Source organism: Megascapheus bottae, chromosome 20, assembly GCF_031878675.1.
Source record: "Megascapheus bottae isolate mThoBot1 chromosome 20, mThoBot2.hap1, whole genome shotgun sequence".
Classification (NCBI taxonomy): domain Eukaryota; kingdom Metazoa; phylum Chordata; class Mammalia; order Rodentia; family Geomyidae; genus Megascapheus; species Megascapheus bottae.
Genome location: NC_143528.1, coordinates 16,619,071 through 16,640,178, shown reverse-complemented (window position 1 = coordinate 16,640,178; position 21,108 = coordinate 16,619,071). Strand labels below are relative to the sequence as shown.

At 36.6% G+C, this 21,108-nt stretch overlaps 1 protein-coding gene across 20 annotated transcripts in view; it reads right to left on the bottom strand.

Moving 5' to 3' along the window:
* The window catches only part of Pcm1 (pericentriolar material 1), a 97,848-nt gene that overhangs the window by 36,834 nt on the left and 39,906 nt on the right, over positions 1 to 21,108 (bottom strand). For all 20 annotated transcript variants that reach the window (XM_090354025.1, XM_090354023.1, XM_090354028.1 and 17 more), the window contains 10 exons: positions 19,826 to 19,977; positions 19,568 to 19,697; positions 17,217 to 17,357; positions 16,115 to 16,305; positions 14,591 to 14,785; positions 12,695 to 12,914; positions 12,043 to 12,188; positions 10,682 to 10,872; positions 8,146 to 8,317; positions 3,847 to 4,205 (listed from right to left, as the gene is read on the bottom strand). In XM_090354025.1, the coding sequence (XP_090210151.1) occupies positions 3,847 to 4,205; positions 8,146 to 8,317; positions 10,682 to 10,872; positions 12,043 to 12,188; positions 12,695 to 12,914; positions 14,591 to 14,785; positions 16,115 to 16,305; positions 17,217 to 17,357; positions 19,568 to 19,697; positions 19,826 to 19,977 (1,897 nt within the window). The remainder of the gene's footprint in view (positions 1 to 3,846; positions 4,206 to 8,145; positions 8,318 to 10,681; positions 10,873 to 12,042; positions 12,189 to 12,694; positions 12,915 to 14,590; positions 14,786 to 16,114; positions 16,306 to 17,216; positions 17,358 to 19,567; positions 19,698 to 19,825; positions 19,978 to 21,108) is intronic.

Sequence of the window (21,108 nt, the reverse complement as noted above, 5' to 3'; positions counted from 1 at the left end):
AGTTATATAGCATGTTTAATCATGTGGTAAGATAAGTCCTATCTAGCTCTTCTGTTTCTAACTATTCTTACATGTCCTTTTGCATGAGCTGTGAGAATTATTATTATTTTTATTTTTGGCAGAACTGGAATGGTTAAAGTTTATTACACAGAAACTCTACCACCTCAGCCCTACATTTTGCTGGTTACTTTGAAAATGAAGTCTTACTATCTTTCTTGCTCAGAGAGGCCTTCAGATCTCCTGAGTAACTAGGACTACACAAGTGTGACCCATCAATGCCCATCAAAAATACTTAATAGCTCCTTACAGAAATGCATGCATATTTATTCAATAAGTATGTAGTCATGCTGCTTATTTTGTTAACTTTAGTAATTTCTGACGCATATACAGAAGTACCACTATAAAAGTTATTTCTTTTTTCAAATATTTATTGTAATTATTTAGTTTTTCTTCCTAATTCTGACAGATGTCTCTTAAGAATGTTTCCATTTACAATGGCATTTATTATAAGTATTGCCTATGCACTTTATTATATTTACATAACACTTCTTACAGAGTTCATTGGGAATGATTTTAAATTTTATCTAATTTACTACTGTAACATTAATTTTATATAATAAATTATGTTCAAAATGTCCTCGTAGCAAATCTTGACTACATTTCTGAAATTAATCCTAATGACAACTATCTATTCCTTTGATACATTGGTAGATACGCTATTTTAACTTGAATTTATGTTAACAAGATTTGTGTTTTGTGAAAATATTACTTCTCTTAACTATACAGTTTATATATAAAAAGCAACTCTATGAGTATTAGGTTGTTTCTAGATATATAACTATATTCTTCTCATCCTGATAGGTAAAAGGTCTCTTGGCTGCATACAGGATTCTTAAGTTGTAGGTCCATCATTTGTTTTTTAATAAAAGAATTTAATAACATTGATTTTTACATCATATTTCAAATGACACGTTTAACAAACAAGTATTCAAGAAGGGAATCTCTATATAATCACTGGCACTTAAATTTTTAGAACATAATTAAAATTAGGCTCAGGGTTTGTATGTCATAGATACATATTAATTATGTAATAAAACATTGTCTATAGAGTCATAGATTTTTATGGCTATTAGTTGTGTTTATATTTCCAATACCATGTCCATAGCATTGGGTATGCAAATACTGAGTCCTCGATCTTGTACTGTTTGGATCTAATAGCCACATATTAAGGATACCATGCGCCTTTTTTTCCTTTGGTCTTGACTTGTCTCACTCAACATGATTCACTCTAGATTCATCCACTTCCCTGCAAATGCCATTATTTTATCTTGTTGTACCACACTCTACATTGTAGTCCCTTTTTAAATGTATAGAAGTTATTCATCTTTCCTTTTTTTTTTTTGTCATTCCCAGGACTTGAACTCAGTGCTGGCACTGTCCTTGGGCTTTCTCAAGGCTAGAGCTCTACCACTTGAGCCACAGCACCACCTCTGGCTTTTTTAATGTAATGTGGTACCAAGGAATCAAACCCAGTTCTTCCTGCAACCTAGGCAAGCACTCTATCACTATGCCAAACTCCTGGACCCACACTCCCCCAAAAAAACCTCTGAATTTTTGGTGGGCAGTCATGAGGCCTGAACTCTGGGCCTGGACTCTGTGCCTGAGCTCTTCAGCTCAAGGCTAGTGCTTTACCACTTGAGCCACAGCGCCACCTCTTTTAACTTTTTTTGGAAAGATAGTTTGATCCCCCTCTCCCCAAGTAATTTGTTCTGTATAGAAACAGGGCATTTTTATTTTATCTTTAGAATTCAGGCTTTTTCTGCCTGTATTTAAGCATTTTATTCCTCTGGGTAGATCTAAGTCTTGGTTAAAGGCCCTATTTCCTTCCCAGAATATAGAATTGCTCTATGGCCATTTTCTATTTGTTCCCTTCTCTCCCTAGGAGGCTGTCAGGAGATAGTTTCTCACTTCCTCTTATGCTCTGAATGAAACCCAAGACCTTTTTGCCTCAATGCTGAGAAACATAAGTAGAGTAGAAAATGGCTTAGCTGCAGTATAACTCTGAGTACTTAGCAGCAAGCAGGCTATCCTACTACTCATGTTACTAATGTCATCTTGCCTCTTGTTTCACTGCTTTTATTTCAAGTATAGGATAAAGAACAGGGAGTTGGAACCTCTGGCTTTCCTTCTGTCTTTGTCTATCTTAAGTGTATGCACTAGCCCCCACCTCCCCTTTATTAGCAGCCAGATTTGTCAGGTCTTGTCTCACTAGATCTATACCACATCAATTTTTGTTGGGGAGTAACACATATAATGTATATTTTTATGCAAACAGATCTTTTGAAAATTAAAATAATAACCATCCTGGGGGAAAAACTGAGTATTTAGCAGCTTATTAAAGACTATTAACACATATAAAAACATATATTGGGCCAGGAGTGTGTACTCGTTCATGGTAAAGTGCTTGCCTAACATGCAAGAAGCCCTGGGTTTGATTTCTCAGAACCAAATACATAGAAAAAAACAGAAGTGGTACTATGGCTCAAGTGGTAGAGTGCTGGTCTTGAGCAAAAAGTGTCCAAGCACAGTGCTCAGGCCCTGAGTTCAAGCCCCAGGACTGAAAGGAAAAACAAAACAAAAAAACACAAAACAACCACAACAACAACAAAAAAAATCCATGTATATATATGGTTTTCAATACAACTATCTTACAAAACTTAGTGTGCATATACTGTCCAAAGGGTTTCATCATAATTTTCCATATATATGTATATGTGTGTTTGTACCTTCAGCAAATCAACTTTACATTTCTTTAATGGAGAAGTTGCTGATAGTTTACACTTGTTATCTTAATTACTCAGGGGCTGAGATCTCAGGATCAAAGTTAAAAGCCAGCCCAGGGCAGACAGATTACAGAGACTATCTCTATTTAACTATCAAATGGCCAGAAGCAGAGGTGTGGTTCAAGTGGTGGAACTCATCTTGAGCAAAAAGCTAAAAGGCCAAGCAAGACCCTGGGTTCAAACACCTACCCTGTCTAGTGCATACATACCCTATACACATACATACTTAAGAATTTAGAGACAAGTCATGATTAAACAAAGAGTTAGACCGAGAACTAGATATAGATGTAAACAGTGAAAAGCAGAAAATAATAAAACTTGGACACCGGTAATTTTTGAGTAACAAAATTTGAAGAGCACCCACTAAGCTCATAGTAATCATGTTCACAGAAAAAGAACCTTTTAGCTGGGCGAGGTTGCTCACATCTGTAATTCTAGCTACTTAGGAGGCTGAGATCTAAGGATTGTGAGACTTATCTCCAATTAACTACTAGGAAACCGAAAGTGGTGCTGTGGCACAAGGGGTAAGGTGGTAGTTTTGAGCTGAAGAGCTAAGGGATAGCGCCCAGGCTGAGTTCAAGCCCCAGACAGAGGGGAAAAAAAAATACCATGTTTAAAAATGTATTTTAAACCCTTTTAAAAATACTTCATGAAAAGATAAAAGCAACAAAAACCTGCCGGGCCAGGCACCATTAGCTTATGCCTGTAATCCTGGCTACTCAGAATGCCAAGATCGGAAGATTGGGGTTTGAAGTCAGCCAGGGCAGGAAACTCTGTGACACTCTCATCTCCAATTAATCACAGAAAAAAGCCACTAGTAGCACTGTGGACAAAGTAGTAGGGTGCTAGCCTTCTGCAAAAGGAGCCCAGCCTAGAGTTCAAGTTTGGCAAAAAAAAATTGTGCTCAAATAGGTCTGTCTGATCAATTCCTAGCCAACATGCCCTATCTAGTAAGGTTACCAATCTTTATACTGATAAGCATTCAATGAATATAAAGACTTACCAATATTTTTAACTCTGCTTTTTGGCTGTGTGGAACTCCTCTTCTTACTCTTTGATTTGGGAGTTTTGTCTTTAGAAGCGAGGCTTGCCTGTGCAGATGCTTTTCTTGTCTTAAATGTTTTAGTCACTGTTGTTGGATCTACCGGATCAGGCATACTGCTAAAGCTTTCTAATGATTCTTCATCAAATTGGCGTCGTCTCCTGCTTGTATCTAGCTGATTTTTACGGTTACTATTTGTAGTTTTTTCTATAGACACTGCAAATCCAGTCTTGATAAATGGTTTTTCTATTTCCCCTTCTTGATCATATAACCATGGGGTCTTGCCATTTTCTACTTCTTCTTCAGGTTCTTTTTGATTCCTTACCAATACAAAGATTTCAGAAATCATAATCAATTATTTTTAGTAATTCTCCAAAACTGAAATTTTAATTTACTAACAATTATAAAATCAACAAATATAAAAATTTTCAAAAGTATGCATTAAATGTTCAAAAACTACAAATTACAAATTATACTTTAATTTTGGACTCTTCTTATTAAACCATTTGTACTAGAAAAAAATTCTAAATCACTTAGCATTTAAAAATTGACAGAAAGTATGGGAATTAAAATTGAAGGAAGAAAGGATATTGACAAAAAAGTTGGCTAACGGGCCATGAAAGGTGTAGTAGAAAGTTTCAGAAAAAAACATGAACCTTTATTATCTAAAGTTTTTAAACAGAACTAGAATTTTTGGAAATAATTGGCTACTCAACCAATAATTGATTAAAATTCTTTAGACCTCAAATTTTATCTGCCAAACTATTGCATCCCTTAATCTCTACTAGTGATCTACATTTAAAGGGAGAGGATGGGGGGGGGGGAACAGAATCAACAAAATCTTGAGTGTGATCATGAACAAGAAGTTCACAACTTTTCCTTACAACCCAGCAGAGTAATAATAGTGTTCCAAGGAATCGTTTAGGAGACGCTGACTTACAGGGTTTAAGATAAAGATTAGAACCTAAACTTGTAGGACAAATTCAACTAACATTTGTTTTTATAAGGCTCGTGGGCTATGAATACGATTTACATTCTTAAATAGTTGGTAAAAAAATCAAAATAAGAATATTCAACTTTATGAAATGTAAATTTTAGTGCCTACCTGGGTAGAAAAGACCCCAGAGACTTGCATCTCCAATTAACAACTCAAAACCTGGAAGTGGGCTCAAGTGGTAAGAGTGCCAGCCTTGAGCACAAAGAGGCTCAGGGGACAGTCCCTGAGTTCAAGCCCCACAACCAACAACAACAAAACCATGAATAATGAAGTAGAAAACATGTAGTAGGAAGCCTTGTTCACTTAGTACTGTACTTGGTGTATGTGTGTGAATCACACATTTCCAGACACATTACCACTGAGCTATGCCATCAGCTCTCAATTGCTATTTCTAAATGGTACAGATTTGTTTTAAATCATGAAATTATTACTGACAGAATGTTAGTTTTAACTGAAACCTACTTTTTTTTATCTTGGAGAGTTTTTTTTTCTCAAGAATAAAATAAAAGGACTATCGGACTGCTTCTGTAGTAACCTGTTAGGATTAGCTAATTCTGTGTTTGTTTTTTGGTAAGAATACTTAAACTGGTTGACCACTGCATATCATATTTCCATGGTGAATGGGACCACTTGCGTGTGGTGCTCTCCTTTAAAAGTTCAGCCCCACAGAAGGTCAGAGCTGCTCTCCATCAGCCCAAAGGTGTGGAGAGTAGCCACTGCACTGCTGTTAAACTGACTCCTAGTTCCAATCACTTGAGTGCTGGTGACCCTATTGCTGGGAAGTTCAAGGACCTCAAAATGGCTGGGATATTACACTACGAGCTTGCTCGAACAATAATTTTCTAAATAAATGTAATTATTTAAAAAATTACATAGCTTAAAAGAAAAAAAGAAAAACTACTTCTTGTCAATGACTGGCCTGAGGCTATCATACTTATTTTTAATTCCTTGTCAGTCATGGGGCTTGAACTCAGGACCTGGGCACTATCCCTGAGCTTTTCCCCTCAAGATTACTATTCTGCCACGTGGAGCCACAGATCCACTTCAGCCTCATGGACTTTCCTTACTGAGCTGGCTTTGAATCACAATCCTCAGATCCCAGCCTCTTGAGCAGCTGGGATTACAGTCATGAGCTACCAATACTTGCTTTCGTACTATTCTTCCATATTATTTGTGTCAGAAAATTTATTTAGGAAGACTACCATATTAAAAAAAATAGGTGAGAAAAGTTAACTATGACTTGCACCATGTAAGATCAGTTTATTTTAAAATTCTATAAAATGCATTGAGAAAGTGTGTCCTCAAATTTCAGGCCAATCACATGGTATGTCTATGAAATGTAGCTTAAGAAACCTCTATGGGGCCAGGAGCATGGTCTAGAGGTAGTGATCGCCTAGCATGCACAAAACCCTGGGTTTGACTCCTAGGTACCACATACACAGAAAAGGCCAGAAGTGGAGCTATGGTTCAAGTGGTAGAGTGCTAGTCTTGAGCAAAAGTAGCTCAGGGACAGTGCCCAGGCCCTGAGTTCAAACCCCACGACAAGAACAACAACAAGGAGGAGGAGGAGGAGGAGGAGGAGGAGGAGGAGGAGGAGGAGGAGGAGGAGGAGGAGGAGGAAGAAGAAGAGGAGGAGACCAGGAGGAGGAGGAGACGAGGAGGAGGAGGAGGAGGAGGAGAGGGAAGGAGGAAAGAAACCTCTATATAACTATGAACAATTTAGTGCATTTTTTTTGAAAATGCAGACAACAAAGTGCATTATTGTATTATTTAGAAAATACTTCACAACAGAATTTGTTGAGATCCAAGTGGTCAAAACAACATAAAAATTAACATTTTAACACTGATACAGTGCACTATTTTACTTAACACTTTGGGTAGTGACTGCTTCTGACATCAAGAAAAATATTTTTTTTTCTAATCAAATCAGTTTTTGTAATGGCAGTCAACTAATAAAGGGATACTTCACGATTTCTGCCATCAAACTCACACAGATAAGGCCTTATATATTTACTAACATGCATTACTTCTATCCAAATAAAAAAATTCTAATATCAGTAACATAGCTATAATTTGTTTGTTTTTGATGTTTTTTAATATAATTTTATTTTTTATTGTTGGGGTAATGTATAGAGGGGTTACAGTTATATTTGCCAAATAGTAGGTGTACTATTTCTCGCACATTGATACCTTCTCATGTTTTTTGTCCCTAGTTCCCTCCTTCTACCCCCTCCCAATCATCTTGTTTTCCCCCCTTCCCTTTCAAATAATTAAGTAAATGTATATACCATGTACCAGGTAACAAAGTCAGATAAGAGTATATAAGAATATGTGAATAACCAAAGGGCAAAAAGAGAAGAGAAATAACATAGTACATTAAGAACAATAATCAGACAACATAAAGCTCTTGTTAGTTTAGTGCAATTTAACATAATGTGAAATAATTTACAAACATTTTTATAATGCAATGGTGGTCAATATAATAACTGCGATAGTCTTTAGGAACTGATTTTAGAAAGAGGTTCTGAATAAAATTATGAGCCATTATCTTCTGGTACTTATGATCAGTTTCTGGTGCTAAAGCTAAAGTCAGTGAATACCTAACTCTTTTAACCTTGAAGACTTTCAAGTGTTGGTGGCTCATGACTACAATCCTAGCCACTTAGGAGGCTGAGATATGAAGTTCATGGTTTGAAGCCAGCCCAGCCAGAAAAGTCTGTGAGATACTCATGTCTAATGAACTATCAATGAGCCAAGATGTGGAGCTGTGACTTAAGTGGTAGAGTCTTGTGCAAAAAAAGTTAAAGAACAGCACCCTCACTCACAAAACAAACAGCAGAACAAATAAAGTAATCTTAAGAACTCAAGGACAAAACATAATCTTTGAGTGATGTAGTTCTGAACTGAATCCCACAGGATACTTTTAATCAAAACTCTGAAGCTATATTAGACAAAGGTTAATAAACCAATGAATTACTCAGAAAAAGCTAGGAGTGGGGCTGTGCCTCAAGTGGTAGAGTGCTAGTCTTAAATACAAACAGTCTCAGGGCCAGCACCTAGGCCCTGAGTTCAAGCTCCAAGACTGACCCCCTACCCCCCAAAAAAGCGTATATCTGAGTATAAACTAAGATACAGAAATTTCATTATTCCCAATATTTTCAAACTAATCACAAATACCTAAATTGTTTTCAAATTACATATGTCATATGAAAACACAGAATTGAATATTTAAATGCAAGTAAAAGATGTTGTGAATCAAATACCTTTGCTTTTCTGCTCCAACAGAGGAACTGCTTTCAAATGGTTTTGGAAAAGCCATATACTCTGTTTTCCCTGAAGGATTCTGCGCTAATGGTGGCTGCTGTTCAGTAGGTGTAGAAATATTCTGAGAAAAATCTCCAAAATTAGAAGGAAATAAAGGGCTGAAATTCATACCTAATAAATAAAATTAATAAGGGAACAACACACAAGTGATTTAGCCTTTAATATTGAAGAGTTCAAATTAAACATCCGTTCAAACCCACCAAAACAGTAACTATCTACTTGAAAAACCAGTTCATTTATTCAAACACTATACATAGCTCAGCCTATTATACCTGTGATACAAACCTAATGATCCTTCCCTACGAACAAGAGTATAAATATTATCATTTGATGTTCCTTTATTACAGACTTTATCATTTACTTATTTCATTTATTTGAGATTTATTAATTGTAGGCACTTAGTTTATTAGAAAAGTAAAATATAAAAATAATTTAACAATAATGCTATGTAAAAGCTTATTTTTGTTCCATTTTAATGGAACAAATATGATAAAGTACCGGTCAAATAGTGTAATACACTAGAGGTGTTTATATAGGTTATTAACAACTTGAGGAGGAAGTAATAGGTAAGGAAAGCTTCATAAAATGGAACCAACTATGTGATAAACAGCCTTTGTACGGAGTTAGCATAAGTATGAAAACTGTTACAGTGAAAACAAAGAGTATGATAACACCTTATTCATTATTTTTAAGTCTACTACTCAAGGAAGCAAGGCATAGTAGCTCATACCTGTAATTCTATTTACTTAGAAAGCAAAACTTGGGAGTTAATTTTTGAGGCCAGCTTGGGGAAAAAATTTGGCGCTATCTCTAAAACAAACAAACAAATAACAACAACAACAAAAATGGAATATGCTACACAGGAGACCAGGGTAGAAGGGCAAAAGTCCCAGACCAGGATTAAAGAAAAAGCAAGACTCTAAAGTAAAGAGGTTTGGTAGACTGTCAATGGTAGACGGTAGCCCCTCAATAAAAAAGGACTGCCTAACAAGGCCAAAGCCTTAACTTTAGTACTCCTTCCAAAACCCCACTCAAATAATGTATGCTACTAATATTTATTCTGGAAGACTAAAAAAGCTTGTTCAATTTTTAAATACCACTATCATAGAAATACATTGTGGGGGCTGGGAGTTTGGCCTAGTGGTTAAAGTGCTTGCCTAGCATGCACGAAGACCCAGGTTCGATTCCTTGGTACCACATATATAGAAAAAGCCGGAAGTGGTGCTGAGGCTCAAGTGGTAGAGTTCTAGCCTTGAGAGAGTCCAAGGACAGTGCTCACGCTCTGAGCTCAAGCCCAGGACTGGCAAAAAAAAAAAAAAAAAAAAAAAAGAAATACATTGTGGGGGGGCCTGGAGTTTGGCCTAGTGGTAGAATGCTTGTCCAGCATGCATGAAGACCTAGGTCCAATTTCTTAGTACCACATTCATAGAAAAAGCTAGAAGTGGTGCTGTAGCTCAAGTCGTAGAGCCCTAGCCTTGAGAAAACCCAAGAACAGCGCTCAGATTTTTGAGTTCAAGTCCCAGGACTGGGGAAAATAAACAAACAAACAAAAATTGTGGTTTATGGACACAAAAGTGTTCCCAATGTCTTTTATCTTTCTACACTTTCCGCCAAGTATCTCTACTCCTTCGTGATTCACTTCAGTTAACCAGTCACGTAACTTACTCACTCCTGTCTTACAACTTTTTTAAGCCAGTAATACCAATGCTTAGGCCAAATTATCCTTCCACTTCTTAAACTCAAGTATTCTAGTAACCAGTTATACTCTCTTTAAAATATAAATCTTATTTTACACACCCCCATTTAAAGGGCATTAATGATCCCTTTTTGATGCAATATAGTCTAAGCTGCTCGGTACATCACAGGTCTCTGCTACATTTCAGCAAACAATAATTACTCCTCCTCAGTCTTTGCTCTAAACACATTATAATTAATTACCTCTAAACTTTCTAAGTGATAACATTATTTCCCTCCATTACTTAGAATGTTCTTTCCCTTTTAAGAAAATAAATTCTATTAAAACTAATTTGCTGACATTCAGAAACACAAGCATGTATTAATATTCTTTGTTTATGGCCCAGAAGAGTAACAGTCTGATAACTTATATACTACTTAACATATAACAAGACCAAGAAAAATAAATAAATGAAAGTCTATCACCAACAAGATAGGGTGTTTCTCTGGAAGAATATCTTCCTCATCATTACTCTTCTGTTTCATATAGAACCTTGTATACAGTGCACACAGTATAGAATACCTGGTATACAGAACATAAGCCATTTGATAAATAATGCAACCATTCCTATGAAATATACTTAAAATTTTGTAAACCAATTATATTAGGTTTTCATCATAGCAAACAGTGTAGAAAGGATCTAAGTTTCCAGTCAAAAAAAGTGAAAAATTCATGCAACAAATTAAAATCTCAAACTCTCTACATTTATTTATTTTAGTTTTAGACTTACAGTCACTTACCTGGTGCAAATGATGAGAAATTAGTAAATCCAGGAAGATTAAACAGATTTACAGGCTGTGTTGGAAAGCTGAAAGGACAAAATAAACTGGGAGAAGAAGGGTGGGATGTGCTGCCACCTCTTTCTTTGCTTCTAGATTTTTCTGGATGTTGATTTTGCTGGTGCATAAGCTCATTTAGCATTTGTTTCAATCTACAAAATATTAAAGTCAGTAATTTAAAAATCAGTTATATTTGCCCATATAAAATAAATCATACATATATATAGCTAGCTTTGAGCAAAGAGTTCAAGGACAGCACCCAAGCCCAGAGTTCAAGCCTTATGACCAGCAGAAATAAAATAAAATAACAAAACAAAAATAAATAAAAATAAAAAGGAGAGGCTGGGGCTGGAAGCATGGCCTACTAGTATAGTGCTTGCCTACCTTGCACAAAGCCCTGGGTTCAATTCCTGGGAACCACAAACACAGAAAAAACCTAAAGTGGTGCTGGTGCTGTGACTCAAGTAGTAGAGCTCTAGCCTTGAGAAAGCCCAAAGATAGTACCCAGGGCCTGAGTTCAAGCTCCAGGATTGGGGGTGGGGTGGGGAGGGAGACTGACAATGGGAGGATGAAGATCTGAGGCCAACCCAAGGAGGAAAGTTCAAGATCCCTTCTCAACTCATAGCTAGACTCAGAGGCATGTGCCTAGGTCTTGTATTCAAACATCTAGCAACACTGCCAAACACACACACACACACACACACACACACACACGCACACGCACACACACGCACGCGCGCACGCACACAAAAAAACAAACAGTACCATTATCAGATACTAGGTATTTATAAGAAATTTATGATTGTCATTATGGTGTAATTTACACATATGTCCCATATAAGTTCATGATTCACAAATACAAAATTTTATAAACAAAAGTCCACAATATAAAACACACTATTTATAAAATTTTTAGATGTTAGACAATTCCTGAAGATACAATTTGGCTCATACTTTTCTTTCTTTCTTTTTTGTGGGTCATGGGGCTTGAACTCTGGGCCTGGGTACTGTCTCTGAGCTCTTCAGCTTAAGGCTACTGCCCTTGCCCTGGGCATTGTCCCTGAGCTCTTGGGCTCAAGGCTACCCCCTTGAGCCACAGCCCCACGTCCCATTTTACAGTGATTGGAGATAACAGTCTCACATTCTGTTCTTTAGTGCCTGGGAGAGCTTCGAACCTTGATTCTCAGATCTTAGCCTCCTGAGTAGCTAGGATTATAGGCATGAGCCACCTCGCCCAGCTGGCTCAGGTCGGTCAGGTAATTGTATAACTCTCACTCAAGTTTAATATTCACTACACTCTTAATGCTTCCAAAAAAGATTACCTCTGCACATTATTCTGTTGCCATGTTAGCTGTGTGTAGCACTGGTTCAGCTGGTGCATTATAAAGTGTACTTGAGGAGATGCAACATTGCTCGGCATAACACTATATGGACCAGTGAGAAGAGTTTGTAGCAGACACGATAGAGTCTATTAAAGAAAAATTTTGATAATAGTTACTAATGAGTTGAGGGGAAAAAATGCATTGCTTCAAAATAATGCAACTAAAATTTTTTCTTTTTTTTTTTTTTTTTTGCCAGTCCCAGGCCTTGAACTCAGGGTCTGAGCACTGTCCTTGAGCTCTACCATTTGAGCCACAGAACCATTTCTGGCTTTTTCTACGTATTGGTACCAAGGAATCGAATCCGGGTCTTCATGCATGATAGGCAAGCACTTTACTACTAGGCCAAACTCCCAGACCAAATTATCTTTTCCATTGGTTGTGTGGGGCTTGAACTCTGGGCCTGGGCTCTGTCCCTAAGCTTTTCATTTCAAGGCCAGGGCCTTACCACTTTTGAGGTATAGTACCACTTCCAGTTTTCTGGTGATTAATTAGAGATAAAAATTTCAAGGACTTTTGTGCCCAGGATGGCTTTGAACTTCGACCCTCAGATCTCAGCCTCCTGAGAAGCTAGGATTATAGGCATGGATTTTACCTGCTGGTCTTGCATCAAAGTCTGACAAATATTGACACTGAAATCAAGTTGTTTCTTCAGCTGACTAATTTGTTCTTGCCACTGTTCTTTCTCCTCTATGTAAGACAGCTCTGACACCCATCGAAGGTTTTCTTGCCGTTGCATGCTAATGTTCTGTTGTCTTGTCTTGGCTAGTGGACGATAATTTCCATCTGTTGAGAAAGGGCGATTGTTCTTCCACCTATTACAAGATTTAAAGCCTTAAAGTCAGCATATGTAATGATTAATTTTTCAAACTGTAGTAAGCCTGAATCTATGGACCAATTAAAAAACAAACAGGAAAAATGGCAGTTTTCCAATCTCATATAATTATTTTCAACTGCTTTCAAGTCTTCTACATTCATGCTTTGTGTTTTTTACACAGAAGTATCTAAGTGTGAATTCTGCAGAACAAAGTGTTGGTATTACAAGTACTTTTCAATTATTCTTGCTTTACATTTAGCCAGGTAATAGTCCATTATTGAGTGGCACTATTGTTGTTGTTTGGTACTATACATGGGCTTGAACCCACGGCCTGAGCTTTTTTGCACAAGGCTAATACTCTATCACTTCACTTGAACCACAGCTCTACTTCTGTGATTTTTGTTGCTTTGTTTTATTTTTGGTAGTTTTTTTTAGAGATAAAAGTCTCAGACTTTCCTGCCCGGGCTGGCTTCCAACCTCCATCCTCAGATCTCAACCTCCCAAGTGGTTAAAATTACAGGTATAAGCTGCTGGGACCTGGCAATAAACATGTTTATTCAGGAAAACGTGTTTACTCTTAAAGTAATATTGTAATTCATTTTTTTCTAACTTTTGTCCCCCAAGATAGGATCTTAGTGTTGTCCAGGATGGTCTTAAATTCCCTGGCTTCAAGAGATCCCCACCTCAGCCTCCTGAGAAGTTAAGTCTTATAGCATGTATCACTGCAGTTGTCAATACAATTAGTATTTTTGTTGAAAGGTATTTTTCATTGTCTATGACTTTGTCCTTTTCACTGTTCCCCTTCAAAGATGAAAGGTAAAGTATGAATCTTGATTCAGCTTAACTGGAATTAAATATTCTTTTTACTTCTATTTAAAAAATACATCAGTGTCTTTGTTTCCATTTCTCTGAACAGAGATCCTAAAACCTTAGAATCTTCTGAATAATAAATTACATCTTCTTTGTAATAAGCCCCTTCTAACCATATCAAGAGTTTTTATTACTGAAGTGGTCCAGAAAAAAATACATCAGTTTGCTAAAAGTTACATACTCAACACTCTGACTTCAGGGAATAAAAAAAAAGACCAGAGATTGAGTCCAATTACCAATGGCCAATGATTTAATAAATCATCGCCACATAAAAGCTCCAAAAAAAAAAAAAAAACTAAGTTCAGAGACTTTAACAGCTTGGAAGCTCTTGTTCCACGTATCTCTTATACTTTACTGTTCCTAAGTAGATACTTCCTAAGAAAATATTTTTCTGGGGGCCGGGAGTTTGGCCTAGTGGTTAAAGTGCTTGCCTAGCATGCATGAAGACCCGGGTTCGATTTCTCGGTACCACATACATAGAAAAAAGCCAGAAGTGGTGCTGAGGCTCAAGTGGTAGAACTCTAGCCTTGAGAAAGTCCAAAGTCCAAGGACAGTGCTCAGGCCCTGAGCTTAAGCCCAGGACTGGCAAAAAAAAAAAAAAAAAAAAAAAAAAAGAAAAGAAAAGAAAATATTTTTCTGAGTTTTGAGTTTTTCTAGCAAATTATCAAACTTAAAGAAAAACTGTGGGAATTTTCAGACAAGAAATAGTTACCCTGGCATTTTGAAAATGAGTTGAATTTTAAGACACTTAGCTGGTTTAGATATATTTAAAGTAAAGCAAACAATTCAAACATTGACACTAACCTATTTTTAGTTTCCTTTACATTATAAGGATCCTTTACATCATTAGGATACACAGGAAAATTATCATTGGAACTAGCATCTTGCTCTTCTTCTTCCTCTTCATCTGTCCGAACAATTCTTTCAGAAAGGTAACCATCTTCGTCTCCTTCTTCATCTAATGCACACTGAGTAGAACCTCCCCAAGTTGCCATTGTTCTAGTGATAAAACACATAACACATACATCATATGGAAATGAGCTAAACACTTATAATCTTTTTCTTTTCTTTTTTTTTTGGTCAGTTGTGAGGCTTGAACTCTGGGCCTGGGTGCTTTCAGCTCAAGGCTAGGGTCCTATCTTTTGAGCCACAGCACCACTTCCAATACTTACAATCTATTACATGCCAGATATTGTATTAAACACTTTGACACATAAAAATCTCACTTGAATATAGTAACTGTGAAGTGTCACTCATTGTATAGCTACTTATGCAAAATGTTTCACTATCCTGTCACAAAACAACCAAAGAAAGGAACACAACCACACCACGTGGGGCTCTTTTCCTAAATTAAATTTCCTCCAACTTGCCCATGAATGATGATTCTCTACTTCAGTGTCATCCAATAAAACTTTCTACAATATCAGCAATGATCTTTATTTGTGCGACCCTATGTAGCAGATGCTTCGTGGTAGCTATTTGACACTTTAAATGTTATAGACATGACTGAGAAAATAATTTTAAATAGCCACCAATATAACTACTGGTTACAACATTAAAACATACAATCTAGACTTCTGATTTTGAAACCAGATGCTCATCAAAATTACCAGAAAAACTTCATGAAAGAAAAGATGCTCAGGCTGGTGGCAAAGTTCAAAGGGTAGAGCCTACTAAGCAATCATGAGATCCTGAGTTCAAAATCCCAGTACTGAACCCCACAAAAGAATAGATGCATAGTAACCAGATAGAACAAAAGATTGTATAGTTTGATCAATAAAATGTATATTAGGATTCCAAGCTCCAAGAACTGGAAAAGTACTTGAAAGAGGATATATATTAGAGATTATGAAAGGTGAGATCCCAATAAACTGTGATTTTCAAGCTTTAAATTCAAATATTATATAGTTAAATAATTGATCATACAGATGACCAACTCTTTTTTTCATATTCTATCTTTTACACAATAAATACCCTTAGGAACTTTACAAATAATACACAATTTAAGTTAAAAAAATGCTTACTTCTGCTCTGATAGACAAGAACCGCAAAACACCTAGTCTTTTTCATTTTATAATTTAAATAAAGACAAAACATCTATCATCATAGATGTACAAATACTGTATTAAGAATAGAGAAACTGATGCTGTAAGAATTTACAACAGAATATAGTGAGATTCAGTAAAAAAAAAAACGAATCATAAATTCATTACTACTTCACTAAAATAATGATTTATGCCGTGAGATAAAGGGAAAATGAGGCTGCCTTGCCTATAGGTTTAGGTAAGTCAGGCTTTTAAAAAATATTGAAAAACAATCTCTTCTTACTTTTCTGTTCTACTTTGTTGCGGCGTACACAAGTTCTCAGATCCATCACTTCTCAAGGACACAGCCACTGGAGAGGCTGTTTCGGCTAGGCCTTGTCTCCTCTGATGCTCAGCCATCAGAGCTTCCAGCTGCTTTCTTCTCTGTCTTAGCTCTTCCCTTAAAATTTCATGTCTTCGCATATCTGACCAAAGCTATTGTTTTAAAAGTTGGAATAAATATTTATTATTGCAGCTTTACAAAGCTTTTTATTTTCACACTAAGATATCCATGAAAGTCAATGTTTTAGTGACTTAAAAAAGTAATAATTCTTAATGAAAACAAGCAGTACCTGAACCATATATTTTAGGAAAGAATTACTTTATATAAATTATATGTAAATAAAACATTGTCACACAGGCCTAAATGAAATTAGTTTCTTTTATTATAACAGCCTTTTATTTGCTAATAAAGAGTTAATATAACAATCCCAGTGTTTGTGTCATTTTTTGAAAAAAATTAGTTTCCTCATCGAACTGAGAAAACACCCTGTTTATGTACTGTTTTTTAATGCATGTATGAAATGTAGAAAGATGTAAAATAAATCAATCAGAAGAGAATATTTTGCACTGGACTGCCATTCCTACAATACTTTTGGCATCATTAAATATTTTTATTTAAAAAACCCCAACAAAATAAAAACATCCTGCCACTTAAATGTACATTTCACAAAGTACATTTGCCTTCTATGTGTGAAGCCAAGATACTATCAACAATACCAGGGAAAAAAAGCTTCATGCATTTTGAGTTTCCCCTTTTTTGTGTGTGCTGGACCTGAGCCTTGAACTCAGGGCCTAGACACTGTTCCCTGAGATCTTTTGCTCAAGGCTCTATCACTTGATTCATATAGCTCTACTGGCTGACTTTTTTTTTCCTTTTTGCTGATTAATTGGAGATAACAGTCTCACAGATTTTCCTGCCTTGCTAGCTTTGAATTGTGATCCTCAGATCTCAGTACTCTGAGTAGTTAGGATTATAGGTGTGAGCCACCATTGCCCAGCTCGGTTTTCCTTCTTCACATGTGATTGAAGACCAACTCAGAAACAACAATACATTAATACCATACCTCATTATCTACTACTGAAGAATCTTCAGGCTCAAAAACAGTTTTGCTTGTCCCAGCCTCATTTTCTTTAACAGTTGGGGTTGAAGTAACAGCTGGCAGATATTTTTTTGTGGGACAATTGCCCATACTAACAGCTGACAGCTAAAAAAGAATCGACAAAAATGATTATGAAGTATTAGAGCAATTACATTAATTGTGTAAAACTTTACTTCTCCAGAGCTCTAGGGCCATATTTAATGTTACTACCAGACTTCATTTGTAATCATCACTCAAAGATAACATATAAAAACAAAAATTGAAGATGTTGAGTACTAACAGGAACACCAGAGAGTAACACTAGTAGGAAAAATTTTCCCACATATTCCTCTGGCTATTACTTAGATTGGCAACCAAGGGCAAAAGGATTAAATAAAATAGAAAATTTTAGAGTTTAGCAAATACGGTTTGATTAGAAATGTATTATTCAGCAAGGTTCTTTCTCTCTTTTTTTGGGGGGGGTGGGGGGGTCCATGGGGCTTGAACTCTGGGCCTGCATGGTGTCTCCTACCTCTTCAGCTCAAGGCTACCACCCTATCCCTGGAGCCACAGCATCACTTCCAGTTTTCTAGAGGTTAACTGGAGATAAGATTCTTCAATTAGTACCCGGGCTGACTTTGAACTGCAATCCTCAGATCTTAGCCCCCTGAGTAGTTAGGATTACAGGTGTGAGCCACTGTGTCTGGCACATGTTTCTCTTTCTTCAAAAATCAAGCATAGCTAAAGAGTAACCTAACCAATAACTTTTAGGAAAAACTCAAAAAGGTTTTATTTTCACCATACTCTTGACACCTGACTACTTGACACAGATAACGTTTATTCCTGTTCAATCTCAAAAGTTTATTCCTGTTCAATCTCAAAAGTAGTGTTTAATAAGCAAATGTATATATTTAACGCTGAAAACAATACATAATTTTTTTGGGGGGGTAGTGGGGCTTGAACTCTGGGCCTGGGTGCTGTCCCTGAGCTTTTCAACTCAAAGCCAGCACTCTATCACTTAAGCCACCATTACCATTTCCTGCATAATTATTTTCATAGGTAAGTTGTAATGGTATAAGGCTTTGTATTTCTAGACTAACAAAAATGGAAATGTTGTTCGTTAAACACGTCATTTGTAACATGATGTAAAAATCAATGTTAATAAATTCTTCAATAAAAAATGGAAATGTTGTTAGCCCATGAGTGCAAAGTTTAAAGCAGTGTAATAGTTGAGCACAAGTGGCTTACACCTAATTCTCCTAAATATTCAGGATCTTGAGATTTGAGAATTGCAGTTAAAAGCCATAGGCAAAAAAGTACATGAATCTCTAGCTAATCAGAAAAAAGCTGGAAGCAGAGCTGTGGCTCCAGTGGTAGAACACCAACCTATGGTGACTATGGTGAAAATAGTAAGACGGTAAGAGTTCAGCATGTGTATGCATATGCATACACATAGACACACACACATAATTCTAATATAATAATTACTCATGAGTTATGTTTTTGTTTTGGGGGTCTTTTTTTTTTTTTGCTTTTTGTGTTGTTCCTGGTGCTTAAACTCAGGGCTTGGGTTCTGACCCTGAGCTTTTGTGCTCAGGGCTAGCACTCTACATTTAAGCCACAGCTCTACTTCTGTTATTTTTGTCACTTGTGGGGCTTGAATTCAGGGCCTAGGCACTGTCCCTGAGCTGTTATGTTCAAAGTCCAGCACTTTGAGCCATAACTTCAATTCTGGTATTCTGGTGATCAATTATAGATAAGAGTTTCCTAGACATTTCTTCCAGAATGGCTTAGAAACTCAATCTTCAGATTGCAGTCTCCTGAGTATCTAGAATTACATATGTGAGCCACTAGTGCTGGGCTTTTTTTATTATTATTATTATTTTTTGTCAGTCATGGGACTTGAACTCGGCCTGGGCATTGTCCCTGAGCTCTTCCGGTTTACTAGGGTTAAATGAACATAAGAATCTCTTAGACTTTAGTGCCCAGGCTGGCTTTTAACCATGATCCTCAGATCTCAGTCTCCTGAATAGCTAAGATTACAGGTGTGAGCCAGCCCGCCCTGTTTTTTTTTTATTATTATTATTATCATTATTACTGAGTGGTTAGTTGGAGATTAAGAGTCTCAGACTTTTCTAGATAATAAGTTTAAGTATGGAAACAACTAATCAGCTAATTCCTATGTGCCACATTTTATCGAAGTATAAATATACATGCCTAATCCATTTAATGAGCCACAAAAGTAGGTATAAATCTGTCATCCAAGATAAAACTTACTTTCAGCTGCTATTAAATGTTAAACGTCTTACTCAGTCAAAATAAAATTTTATAATCACCTGTAGATCAGGACATGCCTTTTGCAAAGCTTGAATTTTCTCTTGAATCTCAATCAGTTTCTTTCTTTCTTCCTGCAACTGTTTTAGTTCTCTCTGTTGCTGCTGTAGTTTAGCCTCATAAAATTTCTCTCTGTAATTGTATTGACATTGTATTTATGGACTCCAACAAAATACAATTAACAGTATTAAAACAATACAGTAGCCAAGTAGCTTTGTTTTAACAGCCATTACCTTTTGGAAGCCCAAAGCTTATCATACCTTGCCTTTTCATTTACTCCAGTATCTTTCTGTGTTTTACTAGCATTTCCTCTTGCGTTATTTGAATTTTGTTTGGTGTCTTCTTCTGCTGGGTAAAAATCATCCAAATTTGATGTATTGGCAGAGGTAACTCCATGAGCTGCATCATCATCCTAAAACAGCATAATGAAAACCATCTTGATACCCATATATCATCTAATTTATACCTAGTAAATATGCTAACAAGTTACATAGTTCATACAGAAGCCACATTAAATTTTACAAAAAAAAAAGGATTATTTTCTATCAGTAGCTGATAATGAGTTACTAAAACCATTTACCAATGAGTAAATTTTAAACCTGAGTCATCAACTTCTCAGTGCTATGATGCAGGTGTTGAAACTTAATCCCTATTGTTAGGTATTAGAAGGGTAGAAACTTAATCCTATTAATGTTAATTAGAAGTAGCCACTTAGAAAGTGGCGAGGCTCAGACATTATCACCAGATTAAGCTCCCATAATTGGATTCAAGTGGCTTTGTAAGAAAGAAGAGAGATCATTTAATGTCCTAAACTACCTCCACGTTTTGTCATCACCATATGTAGACTATTAACCTTCACACGTGTAAGCTAAATTAATCTATTTTATTTATAAAGTTACCAACCCTCAGGTATTTCATGACAATGATGCAGAACAGATTAAGACAACAGTAATAACAAAAATTTGGTTACCTTTTCATGATAGGTGAGCCATCAAAAATAGTGTTCTACAGAACAACTTAAAAACTTACCTAACCCATTACTGATATGAATAGAGAGGCTAAGAAAAACTACTGTAACAAAAGAAATGAGAAGCTGGTTCACAAAGCATTTTCACAAACAAAAATGGAAAAAATAAACAAAAGGAATAAAAGCTGATTAAAATTTCAAGTGGTAGCCAGGAGTTTGGCCTAGGGGTAGAGTGCTTGCCTAGCATGCACGATGACAGAGGTTCAATTTCTCAGGATATGTATAGAAAAGCCGGAAGTGGTGCTGTGGTTCAAGTGGTAGTGCTAGCCTTGAGGAAAAGCCCAAGGACAGTGCTCAGATGCTGAGTTCAAGCCAGACAGAACTGGCCAAGAAAGGGGCGGGGGGAAAGGAGGGAGGGAGAGAGAGAGAGAGAGAGAGAGAGGGAGGGAGGGAGGGAGGGAGGGAGGGAGAGAGAGGCGGGGGACAGGGAGAGGGAGGGGGAGAGTAGGGAGGAAGAGGGGGGGAAAGAGAAAGAAAGCAAAGCAAAGCAAATTTCAACTGGTAACATAAAAAGAG